Source organism: Vanacampus margaritifer, chromosome 8, assembly GCF_051991255.1.
Source record: "Vanacampus margaritifer isolate UIUO_Vmar chromosome 8, RoL_Vmar_1.0, whole genome shotgun sequence".
NCBI classification, from domain to species: Eukaryota; Metazoa; Chordata; class Actinopteri; order Syngnathiformes; family Syngnathidae; genus Vanacampus; species Vanacampus margaritifer.
Genome location: NC_135439.1, coordinates 10,271,334 through 10,288,454, shown reverse-complemented (window position 1 = coordinate 10,288,454; position 17,121 = coordinate 10,271,334). Strand labels below are relative to the sequence as shown.

At 36.8% G+C, this 17,121-nt stretch overlaps 2 protein-coding genes across 2 annotated transcripts; both read left to right on the top strand.

The window, feature by feature from the left end:
* The first annotated feature begins 1,471 nt into the window (after positions 1-1,471).
* Positions 1,472-6,765, top strand: LOC144056206 (sodium- and chloride-dependent GABA transporter 2-like). The gene is made up of 14 exons (XM_077572760.1): positions 1,472-1,700; positions 1,953-2,087; positions 2,272-2,412; positions 2,502-2,580; positions 2,654-2,786; positions 3,577-3,711; positions 3,801-3,904; positions 4,241-4,365; positions 4,450-4,562; positions 4,649-4,786; positions 4,867-4,969; positions 5,069-5,169; positions 5,605-5,775; positions 6,452-6,765. The coding sequence occupies exons 1-14, from the start codon at positions 1,523-1,525 to the stop codon at positions 6,548-6,550; spliced, it is 1,755 nt and encodes a 584-aa protein (XP_077428886.1). The 5' UTR covers positions 1,472-1,522; the 3' UTR covers positions 6,551-6,765.
* Positions 6,766-10,983: 4,218 nt separating this feature from the next.
* On the top strand, positions 10,984-17,101 carry LOC144056563 (sodium- and chloride-dependent GABA transporter 2-like). The gene is made up of 9 exons (XM_077573492.1): positions 10,984-11,161; positions 11,401-11,535; positions 12,006-12,015; positions 12,126-12,250; positions 12,332-12,444; positions 12,543-12,680; positions 12,768-12,870; positions 12,982-13,082; positions 17,057-17,101. The coding sequence occupies exons 1-9, from the start codon at positions 10,984-10,986 to the stop codon at positions 17,099-17,101; spliced, it is 948 nt and encodes a 315-aa protein (XP_077429618.1).
* Positions 17,102-17,121: the final 20 nt, after the last annotated feature.

The window sequence follows — 17,121 nt, the reverse complement described above, 5'->3', positions numbered from 1 at the left end:
AATTAGAAACGGCATTTCAATGAAATATTCAAGTCTTCATTTATTTATTTCAATATATTAATTGATTTCAAGTTTGATTTATTGATTTCAAAATGTATTTCATTATTGAAAATTTGATTTCTTTAAATAATTATGTATATAGTTTGTTTTATTGCAACATTAATTTCGTTATTTAGTTCAACAAAGTATTTGTTTCATTTAATTTTTTATGGTTTTCCATTTTTGTTTCAATATTCATATAGTTAGTTATTCATTTCATTTTGGCCGTCCTGTTCCCTGCATGCAGCTTGCGATGTATATGTGCCCTTCTCCCTATCAAACTCAGTGGGCGTGAATTGGGTGGGATCAGTACGGCGGCTGAGACAGGTGTAAACAACTGCAATCGCTAAAAAGCAACCGTCGGGTATGTTTGTGTTTGTTGAGAACGCAAATAAATAAATATTGAAATACCTGAATACATATTGAAATGCCTAAATAAATATTCACATAAATGAATGAACAGACATTAAGTGAAATACAGTAAATAAATGCTGAAATTAATTAAAATATGTTGTAATAAATAAACATTGAAAGAAAGAAATATAACAGAAATATAATACTTAAGATCTTGGAATGAGCCGTCTAGTGGTTCATGCATACAGTATTGTGTTTTGGGTGTTTATAGTTGATCGTGTTAATTCAGGCACAAGGGTCTTCATCCCTTCCAGCCTCCTTGTTCCTTCCCAGTAATTAAGATGGTTATGTGTGTTTTTCTCCATACCAACTGTTCGTCCATATCCAATATGATAGTTTTTCTGTCTGTTTCCAACCGTTTTGGGAGGGGCTGTAAACAAGTTTTTCTTCATGAATGAATTCAACCATAAGTTTTTCCAGACCAGTGATCATGATCCTTGATTGATTTACCCTGTAGCAAGTTGGACGGCTTTAATTAGCTGGGAGCTCAAAGATGAGGTGGGTGACACCTACTCACCGCCCCTCTACTTATGTCAAAAACATTGTGAGCATGAACGCAGACGGAGACGGACGACGTTACGGTGCCGAGGGAGAGGTATGTAAACGATCAGTCTCTGACTAGTAATTGGAGAAATGGATTGCTGAAGATTGGCATATTGTGTTAAGTAGATTTGTGAATCCTGTTAACTTGGAATGACTCTTTCTATTGAAATTTCCAGGGCAAGGTGGGTCACGTCTCTTCTTCTGACTCTCAAAGCCTCATTTCCACCGCCGTTATCTACTCTACTGTGCTTGTGCTCATTGATGCATGCTTGAAATACCATCCCCAGGCGCATGTCAATGCACACAGAGCAGATATTATTAAAATATGCAAATATGCTAAACAAATTCCAAACGATTCCATTTTGATCTATCAGTTATTATTGTCTTCCTTCATTGATTGGCTATGAGATACCCCATGTTTATACTGTCTTTTAGTGGTTATTTCCATTTGAATGTCTTTGCCCTGTAAAGTACTTTCGCATACCCTCGATTGATATGTTCAGATTGGTCCCAACTAAAGGTCCAAATGGAGCTCACACAATCCAACACATGCAAAGATGGGACCGAGGCAGAAGCTGCATCCAAAGGTCAAGAGAGAGAGCAGTGGTCCAGTAAAATTGAATATGCCTTCGCTATGGCAGGAAATATCATTGGCCTGGGAAATGTTTGGAGATTCCCATATCTTTGCTACAAAAATGGAGGAGGTAAACCGTAGCTTCAACTGGTTTGAAAATTAAGTAAATATCTGTCCATTTCTGTTGCAATGTAGTATGTTAGGTAGGGTGTATTATTGTTTTGGTGTTATACCCACTGACTACTATTTCTAAAGAAAAAAATAAATAAATCAGCAGCTATTATTGTTGATGTGGGCGCTGCTGCTACAATACTAATTTAAAAGAGGTTGAGGGGTTCTACATTTTGGCAAAACTCATTTTCGATGTCCTTTTTGTTCATAGGTGTCTTCCTCGTACCGTATTTGTTGTTCTTCTGCACCTGTGGTGTGCCGCTCTTCTTCCTGGAAACATCATTAGGCCAATACACCAGACAAGGCGGGATAGCATGCTGGAGAAAAGTCTGTCCACTTTTTGAAGGTCTGTCTGACTTCTGTCCTAATCTGCTTTCTGACCACTGGGTGCCGCTCCTTTTCCTATTCAGTGACATATAGCATATACATACAGTAAATTCTCCCTCTCTGTAATAAGTAGCCTATGTGTTCCCTTTCCAATTACACTGTGGCCCTGTCCGATGACATTAGTCTGCTCTCCATACATACAGGCTTAGGATATGGAAGCCAGCTGGTTGTTTTCTACATAGGGATCTATTACGTGATCATCCTAGCTTGGGCCTTTCGCTACTTGTTCTCATCTTTCTCATTTGAGCTCCCCTGGGCCAACTGTCTCAACAGCTGGAACACAGGTACTGAGATATTTTCTAAAACAAGCACAAATTTCTATTTTCTCCCATTTTGCTTCTTTTTTTTTTGTTCCTTCCCTTTGCAAATAAAGACAAGTGTTTCAAGTACAGCCCTAACCAAACGCTACAAGAGTTTAAAAATGGCACGTCTTCAGTTTTAGAGTATTGGGAGTAAGTACTGTATAATTCAGTATTGTATGAGGTTGCTATGTGTGTTTTGGTTTCTGATTGGTTTGTGGCCCAGGAGGAGGATTTTGGGACTATCAAGTGGAATTGAACAAGTCGGAAACATTCGCTGGGAGTTGGCCCTTTGTCTTCTTCTTGCCTGGATATTGTGCGTCTTTTGTATTTGGAATGGAGTCAAGTTCACAGGGAAGGTAACATAAATACTGTATACATTATATATATTAGGGGTGTCAGGTGATTCATTTTTTTTAATCGTAATTAATCGCATGACTTCAATAGTTAACTCACAGTTAATCACAAATTTTATATCTGTTCTAAATGTACAATATAAATGTAGAATAGAATTTTTTTTTTCATACTCTTGTTAACATACAATTGGAAAAAAATATAAACTAATAGAAAAATGGCTGCATCTTTTAGTCATTGTTACAGTAATTTCATAATAATTCATAAAATTGTGTTAAGATTAAAAAGATGTGTACTGTAGAAAAACGAGTGTGATATTGATCAGCCACTAGATGGCATAATTGCATTTGTCAAACGTTGGTGACAGCTCATTGCATTTTTCTTTACATATTAATAGCTATCTAATCTTAAACATGAAGTAATTTGTGACATTCTGCACATTTTTAAAATTGTAAAATGAAACTTGACCCCCAGTCTCCACAAATATATGTATTATTATTAAATTTATTACTGCTAAATTATGATATGGAACTGTCTGCTGTGCTGTGGCTGGAATTCCCCCAGTACAGGTTTTCCAAATAATTTATCGAGCGTTAAATTTTTCGTGGCATTAAAGGAACTTTAAATTAACTGACTAATTTTGACACGCCTAATACACACGCATGCACGCACACACACACACACATACATACATACATACATACATATATATATATATCGAGTGAAATTATAAAGCATCCTGCATACTTAGAGTATACAGGTACTGTTGACTGTTAACTTGTTGGTTAAATCTAGGTGGTCTCATTCACCGCCACATTTCCTTATGTCATGCTGTTGGTGTTGCTTGTTCGTGGTCTAACATTACCGGGAGCGAAAGAAGGAATCAAGTTCTATCTCTATCCAGATGCATCCCGCCTTGGCGATCCAGTGGTAATGTTGCTCTTCATACAAACAGTTGTTAGTCTAATTCTAAAAGAGGGTTTTGCTCTCTTAAAAAAAGTGAGATATTTCTTTGCCAGGTTTGGCTAGATGCCGGCAGCCAGATCCTCTACTCCTATGCAATCTCCTATGGGGTTCTGACATCTTTAAGCAGCCACAACAAGTATACCAACAACTGCTACAGGTACACACATCCACATTGCCATAAAAAGTTATCCATTATATCTAGTCAGTCACTGGCTACAAGAGAAAATTATCCAGCTAAAGTGCAGGTGTCGGAGCACCACTGGCGGTCTAGCTGGGTCAATTAGTGAAACCCAGAGTTAAAAGTAAACATGGTGAAGCTGCATTTAGCTGTAATGCTGCACACAAATGGAATACGCTGCCAACAGAATTGAAGTCAGCCCTGAGTGTAAAGGTTTTTAAATCCAGGTTTAAAACTTCTGCTAAGTTTTAAACTTGGGAAGTTAAGATGCTTTTGTGAAAGCAATTGACTAGTTTTGTTCTATTTGCCCAACAGTGACTGTATTTATTTGTGCCTGCTGAACGTTTCGACCAGCTTTGTGGCTGGTTTTGCAATCTTTTCTGTGCTTGGCTTTATGGCCAAGGAGCAAGGTGTGGACATATCCATGGTGGCTGAATCAGGTATGGACGTTTGACGAGACATTTAGAATGGAAGCTTATTAGCTGTCAAGTGACAATGACTTACTCGGGTGGTGGTCTTTACAGGTCCGGGTCTGGCATTCATCGCTTACCCTCGCGCTGTGGCTCTGATGCCTCTTCCTCAGCTTTGGGCCATTTGCTTCTTTGCCATGATCATCTCTTTAGGATTAGACAGCCAGGCAAGATAATCTTAGAAATATCTGTTCATTTGAACATTGAATGTAACATTGAAATAACACAGAACAATCTCGTGTTCTCACCGTAGTTTATCTATCTAGAGGCGCTGGTCACCAACATTGCCGACGTGTTCCCATCTATCACTGGAAATAAACGCCGACGGAAGCTCCTTGTTCTTGCTATCAGTGTTGCAAGCTTCTTTGCAGGCCTTCTAATGGTGACAGAGGTGAGCGATCAAGCAACATGTTGTACATTGGAGCAAAAAGAATTAACACATAATGAGATGGCAACATCTTTATTTTTCAGGGTGGCCTTTATGTTTTCCAACTGTTTGACCATTATTCCTGCAGTGGGATGACTATTCTCTTTTTTGTCATTCTCGAGTCTGTCTGCATCGGATGGGTTTATGGTATGCACTGTTGTTTTGGTTCAATTCATCATGAGCATGTGTTGGAGTCAACGTGAAGTTCTGAAGACGCAATGCTAATAAATGATATATTTTCTGAAGGGGCAGATCGTCTGTATGATAACATAAAGGACATGATTGGCTATCACCCGTGGCCTTTTATGAAATACTGTTGGAAGTACCTTACGCCAGCTATTTGCACTGTAAGTATTAGAAAAGACGGTATGTCTTGATTGACAAGTTCTACTAACAAGTGACCAATCATGGCTCCTTCAACCGGTGTGAAGTGTAATTTACCTTAAGTCAAGACAAAACAAGTTTGTTAAAAACAAGCACACTGATTTTGAAGACATTTTGTGGAGAACAGGGACCACAATTATTTATATTTCATATTAGCTTTTAACTATTTGCTTCATTCACAATAACAGATCATTGTAAAGAAAGACCTTCAAATCCCAGTACAGTACTTTTTCCTTAAATTCGCATGAAATTAATGGCAATTTATTCTTCTTCTAATTCTTAATATCTATTTCCTGATCCTGATCGATAGTGGTATCAGCCACTGCTGTCAATACCTATACCTTGGTATTAGGGCTTATTTCTTGTTTTCATATCTCTCATCTACTGGTTTGTTTTAGTGTACTTTGGCATTTACTTTGGTCAAATACACACCACTGAAATTCAACAACACTTATGAATACCCATGGTGGGGCTACACAATTGGAGGATTCCTCGCCGTCTCATCACCGCTCATGGTGCTGTTGAGGACGCTCTATGTTGTCAGTGTCACTCCTGGTACTCTAAGACAGGTAAGGCAATGTATTTATGTGCGGGGTGTGTGTGTGCACGCGTGCGTGTACCAGGCGTAAGAGAGCCATCCTGTAGTTCATCCATGTGAAATTGCCATTTACACAATCAATAGGCACAATAGCAAAATGCTTAATATGATGTGGTTAATCTCTGCTAAAGCAATTACTATCGCCTTATTTGAAAACCCGACCGAAAATTATTGGTAAAAACATCCGAGTAGCACGCGACATTTATTTCTCGCAAGTTTGGCAGTTTTTTTTCTCCCAAATTTGCCACTTTATGTCGCAGATTTTCAAGTTTATTTGGTCCTAAATTTGTAAGATTTTTTATCGCAAACTTGGCACTTTGTCGCGAACATAAATATATATATATTTTTCATATACAGTATTTGTGAGTTTTTTTCCTGAATATTATCGACCCTCTAAAAAAAATATTTATACCTGGCCCTAATACGCCATCGTACCCTTCATATCAATCAGTACCCAAAATTTTGGTTTTCCTTCTATTATTTTTTCTTCTTCTGTGACGTTCCAACAGTCAGCATGCACTGTGGTGCCAAGCTCCTCCTCACAGGACAGTCTTGGTACTACATCAGACATTATTCAATAAACAAAAACAAAACTATTTTTCCAGGTGAGAACAGATTTGGTACATGTGTTACTTTTATCCCTACAGAGACTGAAAGTTCTGTGCACACCAGCAAAAGACTTACCTGCATCGAGGAAAATTTTGACTCAAGATGTGGAACTTCAGATGTTTATTCACGCTAAATGACAGAAGTTCATCTCATCGACACAGAGAGAACTCAGAGAGGACCCTAAACTTACAATTCTAAAAGACACCTTTTGTTGATCAACATGGAACTCAATTTAGACTACTTTTTGAAGAGGAAGTTGTATCTGTTGCTGATTGTTTTTTTCATTTCACATCCATGTTTATTTGATTTGCACTGTTGTATCTGTTAATTATTGTTTTGTTCTGCATTTTTATATTTTACTATATAGTCATTTTAACCGTTGTATGTCGTATTAATTTTGAGGACCCAAGGAAGACTAGCAACCACTTTGTGGAAACTAATGGGGATCTTAATAAAGAATAAATCAATTCCAAACACAACTCTAATTATTGCATATTTCACAAGCCATTACAGAGAGTAACAGTGTTAATCATATTTGACTTTTAATTAACTTCCACTTAAAACATGAGGTGGACATTTGGTGATAGTAGTAATTTAGACACAGAGATGATTTATTGTGACACTTCAATGACGTGTCATGATCTTTAATTGCCCTCCCCTGCATGATATGATGCTGAGAAATGATTGTCTCATCCTCCAAACCTTTGTTCCTCTGTTGTTCTTGTCGCCTCTTCGATGGGATCTTTGGTGGGATGCACGAGCATGTAAACAAGCCTGAAGTTGGTCGCAAATAAAGAAATGAGATTTGGTCAATGAGTATATTTTTTAAAAATGATGTAATGTAAACCATCAGATATTGGAGAATAGGAATGGACAAATAATTAGATTCTGTGACTGAATATAAAGAACCATGCTGTGAATGCCAGTTTTGTTGTTGTAAGTTGTTGTGCCTCACAGTGTTCAGTTTTCAGTTTCACAACATGCCGTCTGATGTCTGCATCAAGCTGCGCACTTCATGTGCTTCGTTGTCCGATTTGGGTGACGGAAGATCCTTAGATGGAGTACAAAGGATGGCAAACCGTTAGCAAGAAAGAATATTTAATGTTACTTTAAAAACATTTTGTGGGGACACAAGCCATTTTAGGGCTACGATTATTATGATCAATACAAATTAATCAAAATTGTACCTGTCGAAATGTCCCCGGAGTGGTAATCAGGTTGTACACCATCGAGAAGGGAACGGTGAGTGTAGAAGACAGGATGAACCACCAGCCCAGAGCATAACCCCACCACGGATACTCAATGATGTTGTTGAACTTCACCGGTTTGTATTTGACCACAGGCGCGCCTTAGACTGCCCACAACAAAAGACCACTCTGAAAAGTGCAGTTTTGTTTTATTGGGTTCTGGGGACTCAGAAAACCAGTCAGTACCTGTGCACTAAATAAAAAAATATTTTTGAATAAATGATGGGTTTATTAGATTAAAATCTATTAAAAATCATAATCGTCCTGAATTACTGAAAAACAAGTAAATAAATAAAATCTAGATTTGATTTTGAATTACTTTTGAATACCAAATAAAAAAAAATAAAAAATAAAAGACACTCATTACAATATATCTTTTTGTATATTTGCCTGGGCTTTTCTGTCTAATATTTTATATGGATGTGATGATTAGTGCTACCACTAGGAGTCGCTGCTGTCAGTGAATGTTGGAATGATTCATTATTACAAGAAGAATGACGTGGTGCAGAAATATATTAACACGAGACTGCATGTGCATGATACGACTGGTGAAATAAATGTTCACTTGAAGCAATTGCAAGCATACTCAGTAATTATTATCAACACAAACACAACAATGCAGTTTTAGAATGTGTGAGGAAATTTGACCACTCACAATTCAAATCCAAAGCACATGATCTGGGAGGCAGACATGCTAACCACTTGTGCGGCATAGATTAGACAGACAGACAGACCATTTATCAACGTACTCACTTAAAGTTAGTTTGGCTATTACGTTTGAAAGCTAGCTGAGACTTGACTGTGCCGTCGCTTTTTTTGTATTAAAAATTTGATCTTGCAAAATAATCCACATTTTTATAAAACCTACAAACTGATTAGGTGTCCCCCCCTCCCCCCCTCCACCCCTGTAACTGTAACGTAACAGTTATTTTTCATCCCAAATTCATAACGCCGGTTACATGGATCACAATATTTCCCCAGCCTGGATATAATGTTATTATAATATTGTCTCACACAAATCATATGCAAAGTAGAGCATCCCAAGAGAATGATTCACTTAACACATAGGCACAGTCAGGCACAGCAGTACGCAAAAAGAGTCAAACCACATAATATACTGTTGCCCCAAGAACAATACTACATGTTATTAGAGTTTGAAAATAGATACCAAGTGATGGAATGACTGAATATTTAGAAACTCACAAAGTAACTCTTAATAGTGCTTCATTGCAGGCCATCCAAATGGCAAAGGCTCATGTGACATTATGTTCACACTGCCTGCCACAAAATGTATTTCATTATTTAAAATTTTATTTATTTAAAACAAAAACCGTTAAAAGACATCGGAATGAGCGTGTTTATTAAAACGTTCATATGCTGTCAAAACAAGTGGTCGAGCGATACGATGGCTGGATGAATGGTAAAGGGCTCCCCCCTCTGGAGGACTACAGGAAGAGTCCCAACATTAAATAAACAGAATAAATTAAAAGTTTAATAAAAAACGGCATTTCAATGAAATATTCATGTCTTCATTTATTTATTTCAATTTTGATTTATTGATTTCAAAATGTATTTCATTATTTAAAATTTGATTTATTTAAATAATTATGTATATAGTTCGTTTTATTGCAACATTAATTTCATTATTTATTTCGACAAAGTATTTGTTTCATTTAATTTTTTATGGTTTTCCATTTTTGTTTCAATATTCATATAGTTAGTTATTCATTTCATTTTGGCCGTCCTGTTCCCTGCATGCAGCTTGCGATGTATACAGTATGTGTCCTTCTCCCTATCAAACTCAGTGGGCGTGAATTGGGTGGGATCAGTACAGCGTCTGAGACAGGTGTAAACAACTGCAATCGCTAAAAAGCAACCGTCGGGTATGTTTGTGTTTGTTGAGAACGCAAATAAATAAATATTCACATAAATGAATGAACAGACATTAAGTGAAATACAGTAAATAAATGCTGAAATTAATTAAAATATATTGTAATAAATAAACATTGAAAGAAAGAAATATAACAGAAACATAATACTTAAGATCTTGGAATGAGCCGTCTAGTGGTTCATGCATACAGTATTGTGTTTTGGGTGTTTATAGTTGATCGTGTTAATTTAGGCACAAGGGTCTTCATCCCTTCCAGCCTCCTTGTTCCTCCCAGTAATTAAGATGGTTATGTGTGTTTTTCTCCATTCCAACTGTTCGTCCATATCCAATATGATAGCTTTTGTGTCTGTTTCCAACCGTTTTTGGAGGGGCTGTAAACAAGTTTTTCTTCATGAATTAATTCAACCATAAGTTTTTCCAGACCAGTGATCATGATCCTTGTACATTTGATTTGCACTGTAGCAAGTTGGACGGCTTTAATTAGCTGGGAGCTCAAAGATGAGGTGGGTGACACCTACTCACCGCCCCTCTACTTATGTCAAAAACGTTGTGAGGATGAACGTAGTAGGTGACGGACAACGTTACGGTGCAGAGGGAGAGGTACGTAAAAAATCAGTCTCTTACTAGTAATTGGAGAATTAGATTGCTGAAGATTGTCCTAAGAGGGCAATTGCGCCTGGCAGTGAAGTGAATTTGTAAACCCTGCTAACTTGGAACGACTCTTTCTAATGTAATTTCCTGGGCGAAAGTGGGTCACATCTGTTCATCTGACTCTCAAGATATATGGTTGAAGTATTCTAAGCATTGCAATATGACAAAAATGTGTAAATATGATTTAAGATTTTCTCAAAATACATTTTATATTGAATTGCTATTTAAGCACACAAAGATGTAAAATACAAATCTGTGCCCAATTTATAAATGTTGTTCCGATACCAGAAAAAGAAGCAACTCCAATACTGGTTGCTGGACATTCTTCAATGAAACCCACTGCATGCCATTCATACATACAGGGAGAAACACAGGTGCCTAATTTCAGTGGACTATTCCAGTAAATGGAGTTCTACTAATCATGTTCAAGTGTGCATTCATCACATTTTCCGATGAAAGAGGTATTAAAATATTCTATTAATTGTCTTATGAATTGATATCAGACCTGAAAAGAAAAACACGGTTTGATAGATTATTCAATTTTTTTTAAACCCAGCCCTAAAATGAATGTGATCACCATTTTTGGCAAAATAACTTCTACATACTGGTGTATCGACCCGATTAAACTCATACAGGATTCCTCTGTTTTTGTTATTGTCATTGTACTCCTTCGTTGATCAGCTGTAAAAAAGTGATCCTTTTTTTTAAAGTTCCCATAAAGGACTACTTTATTGTAGCCCCCTGAATGATATGTTCAGATTGATCCTAACCAAAGGTCCAAATGGAGTCCATCCAATCAAACACGTGGAACGACAGGACCAAAGCGGAGGCTGCACCCAAAGGCCAGCCGAGAGAGCAGTGGTCCAGGAAAATGGAATTCATCTTGGCTACGGCAGGAAATCTCATTGGTCTGGGAAATATCTGGAGATTCCCATACCGATGTTACAAAAACGGAGGAGGTACATACTGTAGCAGATACAGTTGGCTTAAAGACAAAAAGAAATAAATACATTTCTGTTGGAACGCAATTCATTTTGAGTTTGAAAAGGCACTGAGCACAATGATGAATTGTTTTGGTGTCCTACCCAGTGACGGGACTCTGTTGATTTTTTAAACATGTTGCAAACACATTCACATAAAACATAGAAGGTCACTTCCAAAAAGTCCCAAACTTTAATACGTCATTTTTGTTTTAAAGGAGTATTCCTCGTACCGTATATGCTGTTCTTCTGCACCTGTGGCATCCCCCTCTTCTTCCTGGAGACATCATTAGGCCAGTACACCAGACAGGGTGGAATGATATGCTGGAGAAAAGTCTGTCCTCTTTTTGAAGGTCTGTCAATCAATAGTTTTGAGGGCCAATCAATCAATCAATCGATCACACACACAAATCAGCTCACTCAAAATTGTAATATTCTTGAGGAGGTATCAAGGCTGTTTGCCCTGCATCACATTTCCCAAAAATTATTAGGCCTAACCCATGTTTTTTTAATACTCATATACACAATACATTGCGATCTTAATCAACCCGGTTGAGTGAACATCGATGCTAACTACTTTTCAGAGTGCGTTGTGAGTAATTTTGAATGCCCTACATTTTCGTTCCCTGGACATTCGGACGCCACTACAAAATGGCGTGACCCCTATATAGGGAGTAGGGTGCACATTCGGGCACAGTCCAGCTGTAACTAAACCATGTCTGCCATCTAGTGGTGATAAGTGATATTACAACTTTTTGATATTACAATGCCTTTTGTGGAAGACGTCTTTTGAATGTTTCAGGGTTTTGTTTTGTTTTTGTAGAATTTGGGGGGTTTGTAAGATATATAAATAAATATCCCATTTGCACATTCCTGTCTGGAAACAGCTTGTGTCACACTTTTGCAACAGCAATTGACTACTTTTATTGTATTTGGCCAACAGGGACTGTATTTATCTGTGCCTGCTGAATGGGTTGACCAGCTTTGTGGCCGGCTTTGCCATCTTTTCTGTGCTTGGCTTTATGGCCAAGGAGCAAGGTGTAGACATATCCATGGTGGCTGAATCAGGTATGAATGCTTGACAATGCAGTTGGAATGGAAGATTAGGCCTATTAGGTGTCAAGTGACAATCAATCGTGGTCTTTACAGGTCCGGGTCTGGCATTCATCGCTTACCCTAGCGCTGTGGCTCTCATGCCTCTTCCTCAACTTTGGGCCATTTGCTTCTTTGCCATGATCATCTTTATAGGATTAGATAGCGAGGCAAGATGAGTTTAGATGAGAAATAATTTGTTCAATTGAAATAAAATGTATTATTATAATAATGCAATTTAAAAAAAAAATCTGTGTTCTCACCATAGTTCGTAAATATAGAAGCACTGGTCACGAACACAGCCGACGCCTTCCCTTCAGTCTTTGGAAATAAATGTCGACGTAAACTCCTTCTTCTTGCAGTTTGTGTTGCAAGCTTCTTTGCAGGCCTTGTAATGGTTACAGAGGTGAGTAATCAACCTTCATGTAATACAAAGGGGCGAAAAAAGATTAAATAAACATTGATAAAAACATTTTTGTGCTTGTATTTGCAGGGAGGCCTCTATGTTTTCCAGCTGTTTGACCATTACGCCTGCAGTGGCATGACTCTTCTCTTTTTTGCAATTTTGGAGTCTATCTGCATCGGGTGGTTTTATGGTATGCACTCTTGATTTGGTTCAATTAATCAAGAGCATTAGCCGGAGTCACATGGGTTTCTCCTGTGAATTTCTGTCAGCACAATTCTAATGAAGGATATATTTTCTGAAGGGGCAGATCGTCTGTATGATAACATAAAGGACATGATTGGCTATCGTCCGTGGCCCTTTATGAAATACTGTTGGCAGTACCTGACACCTGCTATTTGCACTGTAAGTATTAGCAAGGAAGGTAGGCCTTTACAATTATATTGACATGTTACACTAAGTGACCAAGTGTAAAAGGTGTGCTGGCACGGCTCCAGGATGTCTTGACCAGGTGAACTGAAATTATCATTATTTTAATATATTTAAAAATAAAATGCTGGAGGGGCTTAACACTGGGAATGCAGATTTATGACAGCGCCAGTCTTAAATGTAGCACCATCCCTCCAGGTGTGTACATATGGTTCAATGAAGATTTTCTGGTTTATTTTTTACACTTTATTTACTCTCGAGTCTGGACGTTTGTCTACTCAAATCCTTAGTATGCACATTAGCGCTCATCAAAGGCTACATAATATTTATTTTTCAAATAGAAATAGCATTCATTATTATAAAAAGACCATTTATATTAAACAAACTGTTGCGTTTGTTTATAGTACAGACTTGTCCAAGAAAACTGTGTGTTTAAAAAATAATAATATTTGTTTCAACCCTCGAAGAACTAGAACCAATGAATGGTAAAACAATGCCGCCTAGTGGCTAAAGGGGGACAGTGCACTTGGTAGTGTTAGAAAAACTACGGCAACAATAATAACGTCAAACAAAGAAAACTATACCTGCATAATATATGACAATACATTGTCTTATCAAGTCCTTAATATACACATCTTCTCACTAAACATGCAAAATATCCATATTTGAAATAGGAAATCAGCGCTGGCCAAGTTAAAAAAAAAAAAAAGCGCCAAAATGGCAACGCCGAAAAACGTCTATTAAAAACTATTATCATCGATGAAATTGACACACAAGACCATGATATTGTAATACCATGTCACTATACACAAAATTTATCTGTAACACTAAAATGAATCATGTAAAAAGTAGCTCTTTCACACACAACTAACCTCAGCACTCAACGTGGCAATGTGAAGGAGAAAGAAGTTGCTACGGAAGCCGATAAATATACACGACGGAAGGAGGGTGCAGAATACATAAGAAATTACAAAATATTAATGACAAATAAAAAATACATATTGAAATGAAATTCACAAATATAAAAAATTATCATGACATGATAATGTATTTAAAAAAATATATTACATTATTATTTGTGTCGTGGAAATTCCAGACTAGAGAAACAATGTCTTGAGCTCAGCAAGCTTATTTTATTTTTTTTTATTATTATTTAAACAACAAATAAACAAACAAAAACACACATGGGACACCATGCTGTGACTCCTCACCAGTGTGGTCACACTGTTCTACTTTCCTAGGACAAATTGATACATACATTCATGTTTGTTGTCTGCATGTAGGCATGATATCAAGTCTACTGCAGTTGATGCAAACCCAAACGATTTCAATTTTGATTTATTGATTTCAAAATGTATTTCATTATTTGAAATTAGATTTATTTAAATAATTATGTATAGTTAATTTTATTGCAACATTAATTTCATTATTTATTTCAACAAAGTATTTGTTTCATTAAATTTTTTATGGTTTTCCATTTTTGTTCCATTCTTCATATAGTTAGTTATTCATTTAATTTTGGCCCTCCTGTTCCCTGCATGCAGCTTGCGATGTATACAGTATGTGTCCTTCTCCCTATCAAACTCAGTGGGCGTGAATTGGGTGGGATCAGTACAGCGGCTGAGACAGGTGTAAACAACTGCAATCACTAAAAAGCAACCGTCGGGTATGTTTGTGTTTGTTGAGAACTCAAATAAATAAATATTGAAATACCTGAATAAATATTGAAATACCAAAATAAATATTCACATAAATGAATAAACACATATAAAGTGAAATACAGTAAATAAATGATGAAATAAATAAAAAAAATATTGTAATAAATAAAAGTTGAAAGAAATAAATTAAACCCGGTGGGTAGTAAGTGATGTCTGGTTGGATTTCTGGATTTCACTTTCCTTTCTTTTCTTTGATCCTTCTTCGGGTCTCCTGACAACCTCACGACTCTAGCTGGATTCTGAAGTATTCGGTTTAGGTAAACGGTATGGGATTTTTAATAGGTTTTAGGTGAATTAATGAGTTCACACTCACACGCACGCACACATGCACACACACAAACAAAATGAAAAATAAAAATATAAAAAAAGAAGAGACTAATGATGATGACCTGTCGAATCGGTAAAATTACCGAATGAACAATACTAAGCTCTCACAAAAAAAATAAAGACAAAAAAAGAAAATAAAGAAAAAAATATAATTAAAATGACAATGTTAATTACCCCTTTACTATTTAATTTAATGATTTATTTTAAGGTCATTATTGTCATGAATGTGTCGTTATTTTATTAATGAGAATTTTAGTACTTTTGGTCCTCATAGTATAACAATAACAATAATAATAGAGATATTATTTTTAAAAACACAAAATTGCGAAGAAGAACGAACGAAGAAGGCTCAAATTTCATATAGAGTAGGGGTGTCAAACTTATATTAGCTCAGGAGCCACACGGAGGAAAATATATTACCAAGTGGGCCGGACAACAATTGGCGTCAATTATACACATGATTTTCGCTATTGGCAGGCCAGCCCTAAATAATGGGGCTCAACTGTAAATATATTGTTTAAAAAAAAAAATATCTCACAAATGCAAATGCAACACTTTTCCCGCATGAGTTCTGGGCGTGTTATATAGCAACTGTTTTTAAGATTTGTTGTAAAAATAGAGATATTATTATATAAGTACTGTAAATGGTTCTTCATACAGCATGTATTGTGGAAAATAGTATTGAAGATGAAAACTTACAAAAAAAACTTTTTGGAGAAGTTCACCATGGGGCAAGCCAGAGAATTGTTTCAGAGCTACCAAACATATGGAGACTTGATGAAGGCCAAAGCAATCATCAGGGTAGACTGGGAAACAACATGTTTTAATTTATTTATTTAGTCGGGACAGTGCATGTTAATGAACATAACATGGAACACTTACATGTTAACACACCACACCGGATTATAGTCATCAGCTAATTTCCATTTAGTCGATGCAAATCTGGAAGGAGAGCTTGATAATTATAAGATGGTGGTTCTCATCTTTGGCACCACTTCACCTTCAAGTTGTGCCAGTTACTCTATACCATTAGCCATCCACAATGGATTAAGAAGATGGTTATTCACCTGAAGCTTCTTTGAGGTCAAGTGAGGTTGAAAAACTGTTTAACAAAACCTTCATTACTTAATGCTTAAGATCTTGGAATGAGCCGTCTAGTTGATAGATGATTGTGTTAATTTAGGCACAAGGGTCTTCATCCCTTCCAGCCTCCTTGTTCTATATCCTTCCCAGTAATTAAACTGGTTAGGTGTGTTTTTCTCCCAGGTATCACCATACCAACTGTTCGTCCAAATCCAATATGATCGTTTTTGTGTCTGTTTCCAATCGTTTTTGGAGGGGCTGTAAACTAGTTTTTCTTCATGAATGAATTCAACCATAAGTTTTTCCAGACCAGTGATCATGATCCTTGATTGATTTACCCTGTAGCAAGTTGGACGGCTTTAATTAGCTGGGAGCTCAAAGATGAGGTGGGTGACACCTACTCACCGCCCCTCTACTTATGTCAAAAACGTTGTGAGGATGAACGTAGTAGGTGACGGACAACGTTACGGTGCAGAGGGAGAGGTACGTAACCTATCAGTCTCTTACTAGTAATTGGAGAATTGGATTGCTGAAGATTGTCATTAGAGGGCAATTGCGCCTGGCAGTGAAGTGAATTTGTAAATCCTGCTAACTTGGAACGACACTTTCTAATGTAATTTCCTGGGTTAAAGTGGGTCACATCTGTTCATCTGACTCTCAAGATATATAGTTGAAGTTTTCTAAGCATTGCAATATGACAAAAATGTGAAAATATGATATAAGATTTTCTCAAGATACATTTCATATTGAATTGCTATTTAAGCACACAAAGATGTAAAATACAAATCTGTGCCCAATTTATAAATTTTGTTCCTATACCAGAAAAAGACGCAACTCCAATACTGGTTGCTGGCCATTCTTCAATGAAACCCACTGCATGCCATTCA

What these genes read in the sequence shown, in the direction of transcription:
- LOC144056206 (XM_077572760.1), top strand. Translation starts at nt 1,523, where the DNA reads ATGGAGCTCACACAATCCAACACATGCAAAGATGGGACCGAGGCAGAA. An exon ending in GAGTCAAGTTCACAGGGAAG is followed by an intron (nt 2,787 to 3,576) that starts GTAACATAAATA and finishes GGTTAAATCTAG; the next exon opens with GTGGTCTCATTCACCGCCAC. An exon ending in CTGCATCGGATGGGTTTATG is followed by an intron (nt 4,970 to 5,068) that starts GTATGCACTGTT and finishes TATTTTCTGAAG; the next exon opens with GGGCAGATCGTCTGTATGAT.
- LOC144056563 (XM_077573492.1), top strand. Translation starts at nt 10,984, where the DNA reads ATGGAGTCCATCCAATCAAACACGTGGAACGACAGGACCAAAGCGGAG. An exon ending in TTATAGGATTAGATAGCGAG is followed by an intron (nt 12,445 to 12,542) that starts GCAAGATGAGTT and finishes TTCTCACCATAG; the next exon opens with TTCGTAAATATAGAAGCACT. An exon ending in TGACACCTGCTATTTGCACT is followed by an intron (nt 13,083 to 17,056) that starts GTAAGTATTAGC and finishes TTCCTATACCAG; the next exon opens with AAAAAGACGCAACTCCAATA.